This window comes from Ictalurus furcatus, chromosome 16 (assembly GCF_023375685.1).
Source record: "Ictalurus furcatus strain D&B chromosome 16, Billie_1.0, whole genome shotgun sequence".
NCBI lineage: Eukaryota > Metazoa > Chordata > Actinopteri > Siluriformes > Ictaluridae > Ictalurus > Ictalurus furcatus.
In genome coordinates this window covers 5934420-5954257 of record NC_071270.1, presented here as the reverse complement: position 1 = coordinate 5954257, position 19838 = coordinate 5934420, and the positions used below count along the sequence as shown (strand labels likewise).

The 19838-nt window shown below is 43.3% G+C and overlaps 1 protein-coding gene across 14 annotated transcripts in view; it reads right to left on the bottom strand.

Annotated features, from left to right (window-relative positions):
• Positions 1–225: 225 nt before the first annotated feature.
• Positions 226–19838, bottom strand: part of LOC128620775 (membrane-associated phosphatidylinositol transfer protein 2) — a 62274-nt gene continuing 42661 nt past the window's right edge. For 9 of the 14 annotated variants that reach the window (XM_053646053.1, XM_053646047.1, XM_053646046.1 and 6 more), the window contains exons 9-26: positions 18644–18708; positions 17387–17631; positions 16918–17107; positions 16692–16811; positions 15995–16221; positions 15648–15826; positions 13706–13876; positions 13097–13222; positions 10372–10536; positions 9836–10054; positions 8109–8257; positions 7888–8004; positions 6871–6987; positions 6608–6756; positions 6210–6359; positions 5672–5855; positions 5404–5532; positions 226–3875 (exon numbers count right to left, since the gene is read on the bottom strand). In XM_053646053.1, coding sequence (XP_053502028.1) covers positions 3531–3875; positions 5404–5532; positions 5672–5855; positions 6210–6359; positions 6608–6756; positions 6871–6987; positions 7888–8004; positions 8109–8257; positions 9836–10054; positions 10372–10536; positions 13097–13222; positions 13706–13876; positions 15648–15826; positions 15995–16221; positions 16692–16811; positions 16918–17107; positions 17387–17631; positions 18644–18708 — 3047 coding nt within the window. In that variant the 3' untranslated portion in view covers positions 226–3530. The remainder of the gene's footprint in view (positions 3876–5403; positions 5533–5671; positions 5856–6209; positions 6360–6607; positions 6757–6870; positions 6988–7887; positions 8005–8108; positions 8258–9835; positions 10055–10371; positions 10537–13096; positions 13223–13705; positions 13877–15647; positions 15827–15994; positions 16222–16691; positions 16812–16917; positions 17108–17386; positions 17632–18643; positions 18709–19838) is intronic. The other 5 variants (XM_053646056.1, XM_053646059.1, XM_053646057.1 and 2 more) reach the window with 3 other exon arrangements.

The following is a 19838-nucleotide window of genomic DNA, read 5'->3' as shown; positions in this document are numbered from 1 at the left end:
TCACACCACTCATTAGTAATTTGTCAGATCACACTGGCCGTCCTTCTCATCGCAGGCTTCAAGAAGAAGAAAGATTGCGAGTGATAAATATATACAGAGTTTAAAAAAACCCCACAATACCTCAGATTTTATATTACATGATAAAACAGCAGTATTGATGCATCCCAAATAAACACAATGTAGAAATTTCACATTTTCTCTCCACTAAAGATCACAGAAACATCATGGCTGTCCAACTGTATTTAATCCACAGTACATACAATAATACAGAACCGAGCACAAGTGGGTGAAAAAGAGCCGAGAAGTCATTCAGATCAAAACTGTTTACAGTGTTAGTTTGTATTCAGAGTGTACGGTTGGAAATACACGGGGTTTTGAGAAACGTTCTGAAAACTCGGTAAAGAAACATGAGGTGATGAAATGCTCAGAGTTTTCTCCGAGAGTCTGAAACCAAAACTGAACGTTTAGAATTGCTGCCACGTCTTTGCTGTAGTACAGTGTGCATCAGCAGTACATTCTCCGATGCTTTTACAATATCACATCGTGCCTTTAACTTAGAAATGTGTCCAAATTCATGTTTTTTTTGTTGTTTTAATGTGATTACATGCTGATTTCTACACAGAGGACAGTGAATTCGTAATAAGTTATTGAAAAATGGAACGTTACACTCAAAACCTGACCTGCTGCTTGTTTATAAATCTGTAATATAGAAATGATTATATTATATATTTCCTGTGGTTCCCAGTAATATTCACCAGTTTGTATCTCTAAATGTTTTGGAGACAACATTGGATGGAATAAATCACTTGGTTGAATTAAAAGAGGGGGGAAAAATGGCAAGGATGGCAAAAATAATAACAATTTACAAACAAACAAACAGCTCTTGGAGATTGTAGAACTGGTTTTTGATTGCAATATGATTTGATTTTAAATTAAATAGCATTAAGAAACAGCTAATCTTAACCTCTTAATCAGAAAGTGATTCCAACAGAGATTTTGTCATTCGTGGAGGAAAAAGTGCCGGACATTTCTGGACTTCTGTATAAAATAAATCAACCACGAGTACATATTGCACATTAACTTCTCCAAAAAAAAAACCCGTCTGCATTTTCTAGCGTTGAAGCTGCTTATTTGCGCCCTCTGCTGGACTGATTTAAAAACCTCCGTGAAGGCGTTATATTATACACAGAAACACTTTACGTTCGAGTACGCTTGTGTGACGTTGCTATTTTACGCACACCGCCTTCAAATACTTCTCCAAATTACAAATTTCTTCACAGAAATTTCTTTTAAATTTGGTGAACCTTTCCAATTAAAAAAAAAAAGACCATATTAAAACTTGCCAGATTTTAATAAAATAAATCTTTTACATTCCCCAGAAAGTCTTTCATCCAATGGCGGTTAAGTATTTGATGAGTGATGAGTGTCTTATTTCCAGATGATTGTGTTCTAGGTGTGTTGTTTGTGTGCCCGAGACTGATTGTCTGTGCGGTGGTGTCTTGTTGTACACAAACTGCGCTGATGTCATTAATGGTGTTGGTCCTTAAAGAAACTACCCCCCCCCCCCAAAAAAAAAACATTTTAAGCAACCATGAATGCACTAAAATCTGACATTTACTTTTGCGAATCTACATAAATAATTCCTCACCATACATTTCCTATATAGTAAAATGTACATCTTTACAATATCTACACGTCGGTTATTCCCCACACGATCGTAAAACATTCTACAATCCCCTGAACTTTTATAAACAAGCGGCTGCTGCATCCAAAAACCTTCCAGCGCTCCGTTCAAATATACAACTCCAATAAGATCCTAATTAAATACATCACATCCTCTCACATCCAGTGTCTGCCTGTTAACAAATACCAAAAAAAAAACAACCTCTATACAGTATTTGGCTACAACGTATCATGCCGTTGAATCTAAAAACAAAAGTAAAATCACAGCTTATGATTAAAAGAATATCCTGCAATAGTTCTATACATCTCACTTACATATGAACAGTAAGCTAGAGCACAGACTTTTAAAGGACTTCATGTTGACCTGAAATGATAGAAATCTTATAAACGTTATACACGTGCCGAACTCCTTTCTTTACAGCTCGAACAGACGCTCGGATCGAATACCCAGTAGTACATTTACAAAGGAAATAACTGATGTTTTGTTTGTCCTTCCTATGATCATTCTAATTTTGGCACATTTTTTAATCCTGACAATAGAGATAAATACTACCGTTGTGTGCGCACGCACTCGAAATCTGTCATATATTAATAAAGATCATGCACTACACGATAACAATATGTAGCCACATGAGATGGTAACAAGGTTCCACTATCGACTTGTGCAAAAGGAACAATGAGGTTATACATTTACGTAACTACAGCTTCTGGAAAAGAAATGGTTTTGGCCATCGGTTATATCGAGCGCCGCCAGTTGTCCGTGTATACTCTGATTCTTCAGATAAATCAAAGCAATAAAGGTGCACAAACTGGTGAGAGACGACCGACTACCGAGTCGAGCGTCTTGAGAAAACGGATCTCCCCAGTGTACTCTTTGTAAATGTGGATAGACGCCTACGCCAGTCGTCTCGTTCGGAGGAACGGAGCAGCAAAGTGGTTTTTGCTCCGGAACCAGGGAGAAAAAAGGGTGCTGAGGAAACGTGGTAGCGTGGAGGCTCAGGAGGATTTGTACTTGGCTATCTATACATGCCATGGCGCACCGGAGACATGAGCGAGAGTTTTCAGGAGCGCTAGACACCCTAGTGATGTCCGAGAGGTATTGCAAGCATGATGGCCAGATAAAGGGATTGTTGCCAAATTACAGCTCGAGTGTCAACTGTCCTCGCTTTCGGCCCCAGAGCAGCACTCGCCCCGTGTATGTTTAATGCTTGTGTGGTAAGAAGTAAGGCCTCTGATGACCTGTGAGCTGAACACAAGACGCAACACGGTGGGTCCTTATTGCCAAATGCTGCAGGGCTTTTGACGAGAACCCCCTCCATAAGAATAGCTTAGTAAAAAGAGGAAGAAACTGAGGGCAAGAGGTTGGCAAAGAGGGCTTGAGTGTGGCTAACACGAGTGGTTTCTGGGATTGACCGTGGCCGACTTGTCTGTACACGGCTGCCCTGAGCACGTGAGGAGGGAGGCATGTATCTACAGGTGGAAAATGTTGGTGGACATCACGATGACGTTGGAGACTTCTTCCACTTTTCTGATGATGCAGGTGGAGATTGGAGGAGTCAGAACTACCCAAGCATCCGATTCCTCTGTACATTCAAGCAAACTGAGAGGCAATGACCAGCGTTCCAAAATCTAGAGCGATACGTAAGGCATTAGATTTCTTGTTGGTGTGTTACCTCAGTGGAACAAAATCTTTTTTTCCCCAATGCCACTCTTGCTACATTAGAAAAGCCGTGCCAGTCTCTCACAGAGTCCGTTCCATTGTATCCCATTTTCTTCCCGATCCACACTTCCTTTAAAATCCCGTGGACCGGCGGACTCCCGGTAATAAACGCCAAGCTGATGGAGGGTTACTTGGGGCTCAGGGTGCCTCCCTCCAACTTCCCTGCACGCCCGAAGCAGCCCGCCGCAATGCTCATGCTCCTCTGTGCACGCTCAGCCCGCTCGCGGTCAAACTCCGACTGGCTCTGAGCGCGCTCAGGACGGTGGCCGGAGGACGTGGCCGAGGAGGAGGGGGCCGGCTGGGAGGAGATGGTACGCAGCAGGTGGTTGCGTTTGCGCAGGAAGTCGCTACTGGCACCCAGACCGAAGCTTCCCTTACGCAGAGTCACACGTGTGCTGCCTGTCTTGGCCGGTCGAGAGCGCTGACTGTACTCCAGATGTGACAAATGAGACGCGTACCCATCTGAGATGAACTGCAATGAGGACAGGACAAAGAGAAGGAGAACACAGAGCTGAGTGATGAAGGGCAGTAAATAAAAACCGTTATATCATTCATGTTATCATTAGGGTTTTGTGAGGTTGAAATGACTATCTTTAAAAGAAATACAACCTGCAGCGTATATGTGGTTACCTCGAACATTACATTTGACACGAATTCTGTACTGCGTTAAAAAAAACCTGTTTACTCAAACTCAATGATCGTGGAAGCCTAAGCACTGAAAGTGGGCAGTCAGTAAATGTTAATACGTAATGATGTTACCGTTACCGTAGCCCCAGTTCTCTGGAACATGGAGTGGAGAGAGATTCATACCCTGACCCTCTGTATAAGCATCCAGTTGCCCCTGGACCAGCCCTAACTGCAGGAATATGGCCATGCTCCTCCATCTCACTGAAGGTATTCACTTGTTGAGCAGCAAGCTGCGTATGCCTGGTGGATCTCTCCACTGAATGTTTAAGAGAACTTCCGTTACAGTAATAGTAAGCTATCGTTCTCTTTCCATCATTTAATGTTTGAAATCCACCTATGGAAGACTTGGACAACTCCCAACTCCTGATCATGCTCACACTGAGACACTGTTGTTCAGAAAAAGACGGTCGTGCCCGACACATCGTCTGTAATTATGACCCTATGCACACCTAGGGCAGGATGGGCTACCGGTGTACTGGTAACATCTAGCTAGTAGTACCTAACAAACGTATTAGAACGGACCCAGCTTGCGGCTGAACTCCTGCAAATCTCCTGCAATGAGTGCCACAGGACATGGCCAGACTCCTGTTGGAATGAGCCTTGAGGTCTGAGAGAGGCTGCAAGCCCTTGGAGCCATATTCTAGTGTTAATATTTCCACCAGCCAGTCTAAAAGTCGTTGATCAGAAATAGCCTTACAAGTATGAGGGTGGAAACCTGAGACATTTGCCAATGACTTGGTGAATTTCTGTCAAGGTCGCAAACTATACCTACCTGGGAATTTATATACTTCCCGTTCATTTCCCTTAGTCTCTATTAATGCATTTAACTAACGAGCTTTTTTTTAGCTAGATTTCTGGGACACAAAATATAGCACTGAGCAAGCACACTGGAGCTACTGAACGCATCATTTATCCACCACTGATTAGGTCTTGTAGAAAGTACAGTATGTCTAAAACAGAGCACTGCTAAGACACTAGCTAGCGAGTGACACACTCAAACACCTGCTCCTTCCAGCCATATAGAGTTAGACATACAGAAACCTAGTTGAAGGGGCCCATGCATTTTGAAAAATGGCGACCACCATAAGGACGAAGCAACGATGCACTGAGGTTTGACGTCTCGCAGGTCTGGATGAAGGTGGTTCATTTCTTCTTGAGCTAAAATTCTACCGTCTTTATTCGATTCCTTGAAATCCACATCAACATTTTTTTTAACGGACTGCTAAAATCAGATTACTCGTATTTCACGTCATCGAGTAAACGAACTCGACGTACATAAAGAACTGCGTTTCGATTAAACTCTTAAGGCATACCTGACACTGGTGCTGCATCTTTTTCGTTGGTCTGCCAACAATGTAGATGCTAGACGGCGGCAGGCCGAGCGAAGTGTACACCGAGATGTCCTTCGTGGAGCCGTACGCAGCGAAGATCTTCATATGTGCCTTGGGACACAGACAGAGAGGTAGAAAACAAGCTCAAACCTTGCCATTTCATTCACCGCACAACAGCCTTGCTCATTTGAATGTTTAAATATCGTTTAAAATGATGCCGCGTTTAATCGAGGCATCTCCAGCTTCCTACATCAGCGATGAGGGACTTGAGGAAGTTCGCTTTGTGACGAAGTGGGTCGTGCACCAGACCGTCGCAAAAGGACACAATGCCATGAGGGAAGTTGTGCTGCGAGAGCCAGGCCACCACACGCTGCTTCTGCATATCTGGACGGCCCGTCACATACACGATCAAGTAGCCCAAGTCCTGCCAGTGCCTGGAAAAAACAGGACAATAACCAAATGCAAGATGTTTTAAACAGCAAGCTGTTCTCAGCGAGGTTGCCAGGTATAATGTTACTGCAAACACTTCACTACTGTGGAAGAAAAAAAAAATTGGCGGCTCAGAAAAAATACGGACGATGAGGAGTTACGTGCGCCATTTCTCCAGTTGAGTCAGAATATTAAAGGCAGCTGACAGAATGTTATTTTGTTAAAAAAAACAACAAAAAAAAACAATGATTCACATTTCCCTTTGGCCCCTTCTCATCCAAAACATCTAACTTAACCAGAGTCATGGAGAAGATAGAATGAGAAGGTAGCTGGAATTAAATGAGGATGCTGCGATGTACCTGACAACGTCCACTGCCCCTGCTCTCACTTTAGGGTCACTTCCCATAATAGACACACTGGCAGCAAACGAGCCATCGATGCTGAACACTACAAACTCTGTGGCACGTGGCAGCACAGTCAGGTAGCTGTCTGCAGATGTGTGGTCACCTCTGGAATTAACAAAAGCATGTCTATTACGCACAAACCATCATAGAACTCAAAGTCCATGAAGAAAGTCTCGCAAGCCAGACTTCTAGCTATTGGTAAACTACTCGCCAATAAATGTGGACAAGAATGAGCAAACCCCATTAATCGTAACTAATCCAGGGCACTGACAGCTAACTCGACACTCTAACCCCATTTTAAGATATGTGAAAACACTCACTGCCCTCCCCCCCCAGGAAGTTCTGGTATATACCTGACCACCATTTTGACTGGGTACACGCCGATCCCTAGTCGTTTGCTCTCGGGGATCGTGTAAGAAACTCGGCCGCTGCTATTGGTCAGCTCTGTGTCGAAGTACACCCACTCTCCTGATGGAGGTTGTGTCATTATGTGGATGTCAACCTTCAAATGCAAAACAAGCATAAAAGTGATAAACATACAAGAACAAGGATAAAAAAATGGCATAAACGATTGCTAATACTGAAAGAGGCAAGGTCACCGTCTCTGATAGTTTACCTTCTCTCCAGTTAGAGTGACCATATCCAATGGACCGTACATGAAACGGCCGGAGACCACCTGCATGCCGTCCTCCGTAAAGACTCCGTCGTTCACGCGATGGTTTGCGGTTACGTTCTACAACACATATTCACCTGGTCACGTTACGCTGCCATAAATGTGTACACTTCTCACTGCGAGACTACCATAAAAGAAATATACGATTATTAAGCCTTGTACATTTAATCTTTCTAGACGTGCTTGAAATAAGCAAAACTTGCTGCCAATAATGCATGATCAAGCATGAAATTCGTACAAAATATCTAGAAATAGGCGTAATAATCTTACATTGGTTTGATCGTAATCTCATAAGAACTACTGAGTAAAGTCACCTATATTCAAGATTTTTTCTCTCTCTCTTTCTAGGATACTGTGGGGATTTTTTTTGGTGCAGTGCAGCTGTACACTAAAAATATTCCATCCTGCTATATATTATGTTAGCTACTATTTTTAGCCTAGATATTTAGGTCTCCAGGCCATAAAGACATGTGACTGGGCAAGCACACTAGACTTGATACTTGATCGCTGGGCTAGCTAATAAATATATGACTTGTTTTTTTGTTTTTACATTTCGGAAGCCCTTGTGCTTTCATATCAATTTCTTTTTCTATTCAACTGAACTGCTTTAGGTCATTTTATATCTTGAGGAAGTTGGGTTGAAAATGTAGTGGTCTGTATAAACAGAAATAGCTTCAGGAGCAGTCAGAATATATGCAAGAGCTGGCAACCACAAGCTAAAAAAAACCCCCAAACAAACCCTATCTTCCACAAAGCTCTAGTCTCTTTGCACTGAACGAGGGAGAAGAGGGGGGCTGACAAATTGCGCATAGCAACAGATTATATAGCGACAGAGTGTGATTATATGTGTACAAGGCATTACTCTAGAAGTTTTACCTGATAAAACAGCCAATGAGTGTAGGTACACAGTAAGTGTATGTAATACATTTTTCGATGTGGAAAAGTGGAGAACCAGCTCACCCTGATCTTAACGTGTGTTCTCTTCCTCTGCCACTTCTCCCGTGGTTTGGAGGGTGTGAATTCTGAAACCTCCTTCCCATCCAGCTCCAGAATACTGGAGTTCTCGTGCCTCATTACCTGAGATCGAGAGAGAGAGAGAGGATTAGAGAGACAGAAATGAATAAAATCAAGGAAATAAAAAAAAGTGAGGCAGGGCTTGTGGACAGCAGATATAACAATACCTGTCTGAGCAGAAAGGACACAACGTCTGTAGACTCCCAGTAGGAAGCATGGAAAAGGTGAGGTAGAGCCACGGTGGGAAAGGCAGTCAGGGCATCAGGGCAGTACAGGGCAAAGTCAATGCGCTTTGTCCCCCACCAACGAGCAGCAACTGCAGGACGATTAAAACAATTACAATCCAATAGCAACATGCTGAGGGGTTCTCAGCAACAGGGACTCGATCACACAAAACACTGGCACCTAATGTATAGGATTAGGATAGAACACGTTCTTAAACACTCTGACTGCTTGGACTAAGCGACAAAAGGTTTGAAGATATGACACAGGTAAATGTGAAGGGCAGTGGGAAAAGAAGTGAAGTGGAAACACTGGAGTGCACTGGTTCGTGCAATGGTCGAGATCTCATATCTTCTTCCTCTCACAGCCTAACAAGAGTGAGTCCAAGCTGCCAAATACACATACCCAAACCTGAAATCTCATCCTGCTTCAGTACCATGGAGAGCACCCGTTTACAAAAAGATGGCAGCCGATCCCCTGGAGCGCAGCCCAAGCAGGACAGGAAAGTGAAATGAGATACAGCTGGCAGCTTCCTGTTTCCGCTGAGCCAAAAAGCGAGTGCTTTAAAGCCAGCTCTAATGGCACTGAGGCGACATGGTGGGCGACATGGTGAGCCCGCTCAGACTCTTTCCCTCCCTCATGCTCTCCGATGCATTTACAGAATTACATTCTGCACACCGTTCTGAGAGTTCACCAAGTGTTTCAATCTAAATTTATATGTATTTAAAAGGAAAAAAAAATCCATATTCAGATGCATGAGCTCATTCTCTACTTACATCCAATTTTTAGCAAAATGACTCCTATCGCAAAGGAATAATTAATTATAAATATAATTAAATAGAATCAATTAACAAAGTGTGCATGTGTACGTGCGATTAAGTAAACATGGATCATTTCCAAAATGTGCTTGCAGTTTTTTTTCATTCATTCATCTTCAGTAACCATTTTTATGGACGCCCTGGACGGGGTGCAAACACATCGCAAGACCCAATCGCACACACATTCACACAGCACGGACAATTTGGAAACGCACATCAGCCTAGAACGCATGTCTTTGGACTGTGGGAGGAAACACCACACACACATTTGGGAGGGGGGATTCAAACCCCCCAACCGTGGAGGGTTTGGTGCGAAGCTAACCACTAAGCCACTGTGCCCCCCCGTATGAAGATGATACATTTTTAAAAAGGCAAAATGTAACTAAATTATAGGAACAAAAACATTAGTCTAGGTAAAAAAGAAAAGAAAGTTTATGATACAATCATGATATCGCGATAGCAAAAACTACGATTTTCCATATCTTTCCAAAGAATTTAAAAATCAAATGCAATTAGTTACAGCCCCAGGGCAACCACGCAATATCATACCAGAGACAACGTGTTCGTTTAAAGCATCTTCAAAGGCACTTGGTCCTCCAGAGAGACACAGAGAAAGCTTGGTTTTGCAGATGAAGACTCTATGGTGGTGGTATGAGTGACAGAGGGGAGTGAGGACTGAGAAAAAGAGAAGCTACAGTACAGCATAGCCTGAAGATGCAGAGAACTGCGGTAGGGTTTAGTGAGCGCTAACAGGGCAGGACTGGGTGGTTCAGACCAACAGGTACATGGGACAGAACAGCAATGAAGAAGAGGAGGAGGAAGGCCCATGTTCCTCCACGCTCCGGCAGCAGTACCTTGCTCTATATCCAGCTGCATGCTCGGCGACGGAGGGCTGGAGTTGGGGAGAGGGGAGGGCTCGAAGCAGCTCACCTCATCTGAGCCTGCCGCTCTGCTACTGAGCAACTTGTAGCGGGCTTTCGGGGATGGGCTTCTCGAGGACATTTTGTTATAAGGGAGGGCCAGCTGGGACAAAAGGCTAAGCTTTTTGGACTGATTGAGATGACATGCTTGTGCTAAGAGATAAAAAAAACAACAACAACATAAAAGGAGGAAAGCTATAAAGATAATACTGAACATTTTACATTTTGATTGGTTGATTGATTGATTTCTTTATCGTCACTGTAAAAAAACAAAACACCAGACTCATCAATTGATAAGAAGAAATGAATTATGCAATACATATTGTTAATTTCTATAGAATGAGCTAAAGTGAATAAACTGTTTCTCAGTCCAAAAGCCCGTTATGCATTATATCTGAATTTTCCTCCTGAGATTTGTCTGTAGATTTGAGTTAACGTTTGTGAGCGTGTGTGAGCGTGTGTGGACGTACTGTTGGCGATATTGGAGGCAGTGTAACTATCCACCAGTCCGGAAACCTGGCTGGCGATGCTGACCTCGCTGGGTCTTCGAATGTTGCGGGACGCTGGGGCTGAGGCAGGAGACGAGGGGTAGGAGTTCTCCAGGAACATCCCCCCGTGAGAGTGCATTACATCCGCTACGAACACAAAGTCAAATCCCAGTTTCAATAATGAGTGCAGCGATGTTTCCTATGTCCAACGATAAGGTGAGAATTCAGAACTTCGTGCCTGTTAAAGGTTCTTGTAGTTGAATGGTTAGTAATTAATAGTAATGATTAAAAAAAGAAGTTTTTTTTTAAAAAAAGCTATAATTAAAAAAATATATATATATATATATATATATATATATATATATATATATTTTATACACACACACACACACACTAAGCATACTACCTACAGTGCATCCGGAAAGTATTCACAGCGCTTCACTTTTTCCACATTTTGTTATGTTACAGCCTTATTCCAAAATGGATTAAATTCATTATTTTCCTCAAAATTCTACAAACAATACCCCATAATGACAACATGAAAGAAGTTTGTTTGAAATCTTTGCAAATTTATTAAAAATAAAAAAACAAAAAAAGCACATGTACATAAGTATTCACAGCCTTTGCCATGACACTCAAAACTGAGCTCAGGTGCATCCTGTTTCCACTGATCATCCTTGAGATGTTTCTACAACTTGATTGGAGTCCACCTGTGGTAAATTCAGTTGATTGGATATGATGTGGAAAGGCACACACCTGTCTATATAAGGTCCCACAGTTAACAATGCATGTCAGAGCACAAACCAAGCCATGAAGTCCAAGGAATTGTCTGTAGACCTGTGAGACAGGATTGTATCGAGGCACAGATCTGGGGAAGGGTACAGAAACATTTCTGCAGCATTGAAGGTCCCAATGAGCACAGTGACCTCCATCATCTGTAAATGGAATAAGTTTGGAACCACCAGGACTCTTCCTAGAGCTGGCCGCCCGGCCAAACTGAGCGATCGGGGGAGACGGGCCTTAGTTAGGGAGGTGACCAAAAACCCGATGGTCACTCTGACAGAGCTCCAGCGTGTCTCTGTGGAGAGAGGAGAACCTCCCAGAAGAACAACCATCTCTGCAGCACTCCACCAATCAGGCCTGTATGGTAGAGTGGCCAGACCGAAGCCACTCCTCAGTAAAAGGCACATGACAGCCCGCCTGGAGTTTGCCAAAAGGCACCTGAAGGACTCTCAGACCATGAGAAACAAAATTCTCTGGTCTGATGGCCTGAATGGCAAGCGTCATGTCTGGAGGAAACCAGGCACCAGTCATCACCTGGCCAATACCATCCCTACAGTGAAGCATGGTGGTGGCAGCATTATGCAGTGGGGATGTTTTTCAGCGGCAGGAACTGGGAGACTAGTCAGGATCGAGGGAAAGATGAATGCAGCAATGTACAGAGACATCCTTGATGAAAACCTGCTCCAGAGCACTCTGGACCTCAGACAGGGGTGAAGGTTCATCTTCCAACAGGACAACAACCCTAAGCACACAGCCAAGATAACAAAGGAGTGCATACAGGACAACTCTGTGAATGTCCTTGAGTGGCCCAGCCAGAGCCCAGACTTGAACCCGATTGAACATCTCTGGAGAGATCTGAAAATGGCTGTGCACCGACGACCCCCATCCAACCTGATGGAGCTTGAGAGGTCCTGCAAAGAAGAATGGGAGAAACTGCCCAAAACTAGGTGTGCCAAGCTTATAGCATCATACTCAAAAAGACTTGAGCAAAGGCTGTGAATACTTACGTACATGTGCTTTTTTTTTGTTTTTTATTTTTAATAAATTTGCAAAGATTTCAAACAAACTTCTTTCACGTTGTCATTATGGGGTATTGTTTGTAGAATTTTGAGGAAAATAATGAATTTAATCCATTTTGGAATAAGGCTGTAACATAACAAAATGTGGAAAAAGTGAAGCACTGTGAATACTTTCCGGATGCACTGTAGCTGAGAACTGAAAATGTTTTAAAAAGGTCTTACATTTTAGGACAAAGCCAACTCTGGAATTATTGGCACCCATCAGGAAAATGAATATGATGTAAATATGATTGTATATTATGGGAAAAACTACTCATTGGCCTCTAACAAAATAATTCCAACAATAACTCTAACAATCATTTTAATAATACTATTCCACCCGTGCTGTGGTTACTGGCCCACTTGACGGCATCATGATGATGTTTTTTCCCCCAAACTAAACCTGGTCGCCTCTGCCAGGAGGCAACCAGGCACAACCTGACAAGGATTTTTATGTCTGAAGAAATACTGCATTAAAATAAAACTATACAGTGTTCCCAAATGTTCAAGCTGAAGCATCACTCACCGTATGTCTCATTTTTTCCCCCCATGAAGAATGATGATAATTCTGGAGATGACTAAGGAGTTACTGGAGTTTGGAATTATTTCCTTCTCCATATTGAACTGCTACTGATGAGTTACTAATTGCCAATTTTCCCATAACCATTTTTGCAACTGCATACACATGGGTGACAAATTAAAGGAAATAAAGAACATTATTTGTCTCAGTAAGATGTTGGGCCATCATGAGCAGCCAGAATAGCATCAGTGCACCTTGGCACAGATTTTACAAGTCTCTGGAACAGTATTGGAGCACACATACACACATATAGCAGGTGAACAACAGAACAGGAATGGCTACACACACTCGGGCGTGGCTGGCACAGCCTGCCAGTTGAGCACGGGAACGGGGATGGAGGTCTCGCCCAAGCCATCGTGGCAGCGGCCTCCACTCTCCAGCAGGAGGTGAGGGTTGCTCTGGAGGGTCTCCACTGCATGCCAGCCGCAGCACGAGGGCACATGAGGGCAGGACGGCACGAGGGGAGGGGGGGAGAGACAAAGAAAGACAGAACAAGGCAGAAAGAAAGACAGACAAAGAAATGGTATGAACAGATGACGGAAAAGCAGGCATGAATCAAAGAGTTATAAGGGCTGGAATGGACAAGGGTTGACTCGACAAAGATGTTTTAAGGTGTTTAACGACCTTGGTGCTTGTCTTAGGGGTCTCTAGGTGTAGAAGCTTGAAGTCTCTGATCTGACCGTTATTTAACACGTATGTCTTTGAAACACGGACACGATTGAATACTTATTCTATTCAGATCAAGTGTGTTAGATTGAGGTTGGAGCTGAGGTCAGTTCTCCAGGAGCAGTGTGAGGAAAATTCAACCTTCATATTATGTTTAAGGGAGAGACATGATGGAACATGATCGCGACATGTGCGAGAGCCGGTGTGGCTGAGGTTGACCCGCGCTTACCCAACAGGGCCGAGTGCCCGTCGCCTAGAGGGAAACGCTGGTAACGTGGCACGCTGAAGGGCGCCAGCAGGTGGAACTTCTTCTCCAGCAGTGGCTCCAGGCGTGAGGCTGACGGGTCTGCAGGGTGGAACAGGTTATACACCTGCTGGCAGGCTGGACGGAGGTGAGCCACTGGGGAAGAGGAGAAGTGTTTTATTAACCTGCTGCTTAGAACCGTCATCACAATGGAAAATGGGTAAAGAGAACAGATAAATATACAGCAAATACTGTGAGTTGAAGTGTAGACACGGGGTGGAGTAGAGACCCAGAAATACATACATTTGTTTCGGTCCTGATCTATAGCTATTGAACACATCCATTTCTACATTCGGCTGGTATCTGGGAGGCTTCCAGGTTACACACGCAAGCAACAAAACCCAACAGAGGATGACCAAATGCAGTTTCTGCCCTAGTGTTAACAGTGAGAAATACGCTTGGCTCAGGATTGTTCTCAATTTTTATTGGTTTCTTCATGAAGCATGTTGGACATTGGAGGACAGTGTCATCTCACTGCTGACTCTTTGAACTACGATCATTTCAGCCATTTATAAGATTTGAATGCTTAGTTAAATCCACAGCATGATGTTTGATAAAGAATTTTTTTTAGAAAAAAATAATCACCGTTTTCTTTTCTTACCTTAATTAGTTCCGAGTTAATCATATGCACAGTGTAACACAATGTAATTCTTTAATATAACCATGTCAGTCTGCGATTAGGGCAAATTCCTATACTTATATAGGATAGCGCTAGGAAATATGAAAAAAAGAAAAGCCACAGCTGGGAACTTTTCAAGACCGAAAACACCTCGGCAGTGGGAAGTCAATTACGAAGCTTGTGCGAGAGATAATGTTTACAATTATGTTTACATGATTCCCCACACATAGCTGATGCTCTGGTGCTGTGCCCAGGTATTACTGACGAAAGCCTTTATTTTATTTATTAAGCCATCCTGAGACATTACAAACACCTTGTCTCTAATTTGTGAGAGCCATCCCTTTTTCTTTTTTTTTACAGTAACATAAGTACATTTGAATATTGTGGTAGGGAGACTTAATGAGCTAACTGGAAAAAAAAAAAAACTCATTATAAACTTATGAAAATATTGTAGGTTTAATGAATTTTAATGAGGCTGAAGTGCATTAGTGATGCCAATAATTATAATTCCGACATGAATTTTACGTTTAATTACAGTCAACAATGCAACGAATGATGAACTCATTTTGAAGTACTATTGTCAAGTGGAGTCCTATTGTAAGGTGAGTTAGAAAGAGCTGAGATGTCAGAGAGAGAGAGAGAGAGAGAGAGAGAGAGAGAGAGAGAGAGAGAGAGAGAGACGGACACTGACCAGCCACTTTAATAGATACACCTGTACACCTGCTCATTCCTGAAATTATCCAGAATTATCATGTGGCAGAAGCACAATGAAAAAGAACAGCCGATGTTTTTCCAATTTTCATCTGTCCACTGTTTGCTGAGCCTGTGCCCACTTGTAGCCTCAGATTCCTTTTCATGGCTGACAGGAGTGGAACCTGATGGTCTTCAGCTGTTATGGTCTTCAGCTGTTTCTGTCCATTCGTCTCACAGTTCCGAGACACTTTTCTTCTCGCCACGGCTGTAAAAAGTCCTCATTTGAGTTCGTCTGGCCATCTCCTCCTGACCTCTCTCATCAACAAGGCGTCTACGCCCTCAGAACTGGATGGTTTTGTTTTGTTTTTCACACCATTCTATGTAAACTGCAGTGTGTTAAGATCCCAGGAGATCAGCAGTTTGTGAAATCCTCAAACAGGACTGATTTTATGCATTGTGCTGCTGCCTCACGGTTGTGCACGTGAAGAGGTGTATATTAAATGTATTAAGACATGGCTACAGAAATGAATGTCGAGGTGAATATAGTCAACCTACCGTCTAGAGAAGGGACCACGGTTTTCCTCAGAGCCAGGACCAAACCCAGAGGAGAGCCAAACAGGAAGAAATCCGACACCTCGAAATCGAACTTGCCCAGAGCGCCGCCTCCTTCCAGCATCGTGCTGTTACTCGACCGCCGAGAGCCTGGATCATTCCTCAAAACGCTGGCGTGCAGACTACACACACAACAAAAAAGAAACACCAAAAAATTCTTTTCCACATAATGTTTTTGTCCAGCTTTATCTCAGAGCTACTGTGTTGTGTACAATTTTCAAATATGATGTTTGTTCTTAGGACACGGGTACACCAGTGTCTGTCTAACAGAGCTATTTTGTGCATCTGACCTAGACAGGAAGGCCTGGTGCTGCTTGATGGTGTCCAGTTCATAGGTGGAAGAGTCGCTACGCTTGCGGGGCAGCTGCTTCTTGGGGTCATCGGCACCGCTGCAGCGTGGGATGTCGATGTTGCTGCGGCTCAAGTGACGGCTGCCTTCCAGGGACAAACCAGAACCAGAACCCGAGCCTGACGGGCTACTGTTGATGATGATGCCCGGCGAGAGCAGATCGTTGTCCTGCAGTTCAGAGATATATACGATTATTTGCAGGGCAAACGTATATATATTTTTTGTCATTTCTTGAAAGCAATCATTGGCACATGATACAGTGTAGTTAAAGCTGAAATATGTAACTCATGAGTAGCATTATTAAGTCAGTGTAGAATCAAACCCTCTGAAATTTGGATTCTTGTGCTGCTGGCCTGAAAAGCCTAAAATATTCAGTCAAAGCTGTCAGGTTGGATTTGGAGCAAGCTTTTGAGTCTAATACGCCATCAGAGATGTGTCATTCCTCATCACGCCACAACCTTCGGCTTTAAAGAATGTCAGGAAGCCATCAGTGATAATGTTTTGAAGCAAACATAGTAACAAACAAACAACATGGAGGATACGCCTGATGGTAAAGATCTTTATTTCAAACCTATCGGTGCTGCGTATAGCCTAAAATTTGACACAGGATAAAAACTCAGTTGTTTTCTTTTTATTACCTGCACGCTGACTATGCTCCCTCTCCTGCTACTGTTCTGGCTCTCTGACACGGTGATGTTGCTGCTGCAGAGGGCATCAAAGCCCAGGATCCCTCCGACACAGTCGCCTATCAGACACACCTTTCCAAGCAGCACAGACACATTCCAGAAATAAGCAACAGGTCCAAACTCTCCTCAAAATTTACGATTAAGATTCGTTCTTGATGTGAAATCACAAGACACTGACCTGGCCAGAGAATGCAGTACCTTCCAACGATTTAATGAAGTCTCCATACACCTGATTGGCTCGCACTATCACCGCAGCCACGGCGTCCTGGTACTGAGGAGCGGATGTGGCCAACAGAGGCAGAGCGGCGAGAGGGATGTGGTCCTGACTGTTGGAGAGGCAGCCCTCGTCATAGCTGTATGGACTTAAACTGGTGTGGGACAAAAGACATCATAAACATTCACTAGTGTAGTGCAGCAGAACACATAGGAGTATTTAAGAAAAATGACTGTAAAAAATGTATATAATGTGTATTCGTCACAATGGAGTTGTTTATTCTGGTTTAAATGTCCATGCTATCAGATTATTCACGGATTAATAGGATGCATGCAAACATAATCAGTGTCATCTTCACTCAAGAAGTCTATACTTAAGCATAACTTGTTATTGCTACTGTTTCATATACATCAACTCGGAAAGGCAGACTTACTTCGACACGAGCGAGAAAGCCTCCACGCACACGGCGGGGCACGGCACCATGCGGATGGCGATGCGGCCTAGCGCTGTCGGGTAATGCACGCGCATGACGGTCTCGAAAGCCAAGCTGATGGTGTTGACATCAGCCTGCTTGCTGCTCTGCTCTCCACCTCCAGTGTCCAGGATGTTGCCGCCATGCAGGACCAGGAGCAGCACGTGCACCTTCGACGACTGCAGGCCCTGTTGACCCGAGCCATCCTGAATCAGACAGAAGTGATGTGTCTTTAAGCAGTCAGTTTGGAAATCCCTCACCGTAGTGTGTCGTTTCAGCAGCTCCAGTCCTGGGGGAACTCTCAAGTTGCCTAATTGTGCATTTTTCAAACGTGTTTAGAGCCTCCTGACTGAACGCATCATTCAATTATCAATGCTGTCATGAGCTAATTGAGGGATGTTAGAGATACAAATACAAAACTGTGCTGTGCTTTAGTCCCTCAGGAGGGAGAGCCTCAGATTTACATTCACATCCACAATCTAATCCACAACTAATGGGAGGAAGCAGACTGAAGCATCATCTGAACCATTTAGCTAACCACATGAAAGCACATATTAAAGCTCAATTAAGCTGTTTACTAAAAGGAAGCTACATCTCTAGGAGCTTCTATGAGAGTGGAAAAGGGCTGTGCCGTTACTCACAGCTGGATGTCTGGTCACTCGGCGCCTGTGTCTGGTGGGTCTCTGAACGCGAGGATAAAAGAGCACTGAGAACACTCTGACGGTCCCTCACCCCCCAGTCCTACCCTTCCTTTCGCTCTATGACTTTCAGCTGCATGAGAACTTGGCCCTGATCCTAGTCTAAGTGCATATCGGCGTCGCCCCTTCTGATACACACACTTCTGTTTAAGTGCTGCCTCATTTGGATAAAGCTTGGATGGGAAGAAGCTGACTGTTTTGGATCTGACGCAATGCTATATGCTCCGAGACACGTAGACAACTTCACTTTCAAGCTTGCACTTAACCTTATAGTAACAGCATAGGGAAACTTCCGAGCAGCTGGAGCCAAATGTTCTTCTGATGTTCCTCTGAATACTAATTCGGCTTAGGCACGAGGTTAACCCTGTATTTGCGATCTGCTATTGAAACTGGGACAAGAGTGCACTAGAGATTTCATGCTCTCATTTCCACAAATCAGTTTTGGTAGCATAATAAAATGATAGATAGCGAACAACACTGTGACGCGCTAAATGAGTGGAACGGCAGAATTCACACGTACCTCATTAAGGCTTTGGACATTCCCAGCTTCGGAATACTCGACCCCAGAGTCCTGGTACAAGTCACCTGTAAAGGAGTAATCAGAGAAATTAGCATTCGAAGAAATGTATAGATCAAATGTAAGATTTGACCTAAATTAGAGCTTCATAGCTTCTCTCTGTGAGGGGTAAGCTGTGAATGTTGACCAAAAAAAATTTTAATCAAGCTTTTAATTAATTTAAAGCTTTACAAATATACTTATTTGAATTGTCTTAATTTACTTTATTTGATTATCTGTTTTATTATGAGTTTTATTCAGTCTTAATTTAATTTAACAACCCGTTTTTTAAGAAAATGCGTACACCTGCTCATTAATGCAATGACATGCCATGTTGTGCCCCGAGATTAGTTGTAAAGAGTGGAAATTTAAGTTAGCGTAGCCTTTAAAGTCCCCATGAAATCAAAATTGAAGTTTTAGTACTTCATGTTAGGCTTAAAGTTATCTATAAGCTAGTGTGCTCCAAAACAATGACAAATTTTACATTAGGAAGACACATGCATTCAAAATGTACACTCTCTCTCTACCACCAATAGGGAGCAGCAATTTTCATGACATCATTCTGCACTTCATCTTCTCATCAGATTTTCTGTCCAATCAAATGTTTTCTAAAATCTGAAGTGCCCCACCCCCAACATTTTAAAAATCCATGGTATCGACCGTCAAGTACGGCGTAGCCCAGGCTGTGAGGTAAGCTAAAGGCTATTGGCTAATTTAAAAGAGGGAGGTGCCACTCGATATGTCCCGCCCTGACTTCTTGTTTCAGTGGAAATTGAAGACTTTAAGTCACTAAGATCACGTTCCCCTATATACCCAATTGTCTAGCAACTTAACACTACTGATTTATTTCTGGTCTGTTGTTACTGCTGAATATTTATTGGCCACCGTGTTATACCATAAAAAGCAGTAGTATTTGTGTGTCAAGAAAAAACAACTGCACTGAGCTGTCCGGGCTTGTCGAATAACAAGTGTATGCAACCATCACGTGTTTTACCACTGTAATGTCCTACTGTCTGGATGTTCCAGTAGGAGCATAAACAAGCTCCAGTTAGTCCAGGATGCAGCTGCAAGAGTCCTTACTAGAACCAGACGATATGACCACATCACCCCTATCTTATCCACACTGCACCAAGGTTATAATCGTAAATGAAAACGAATG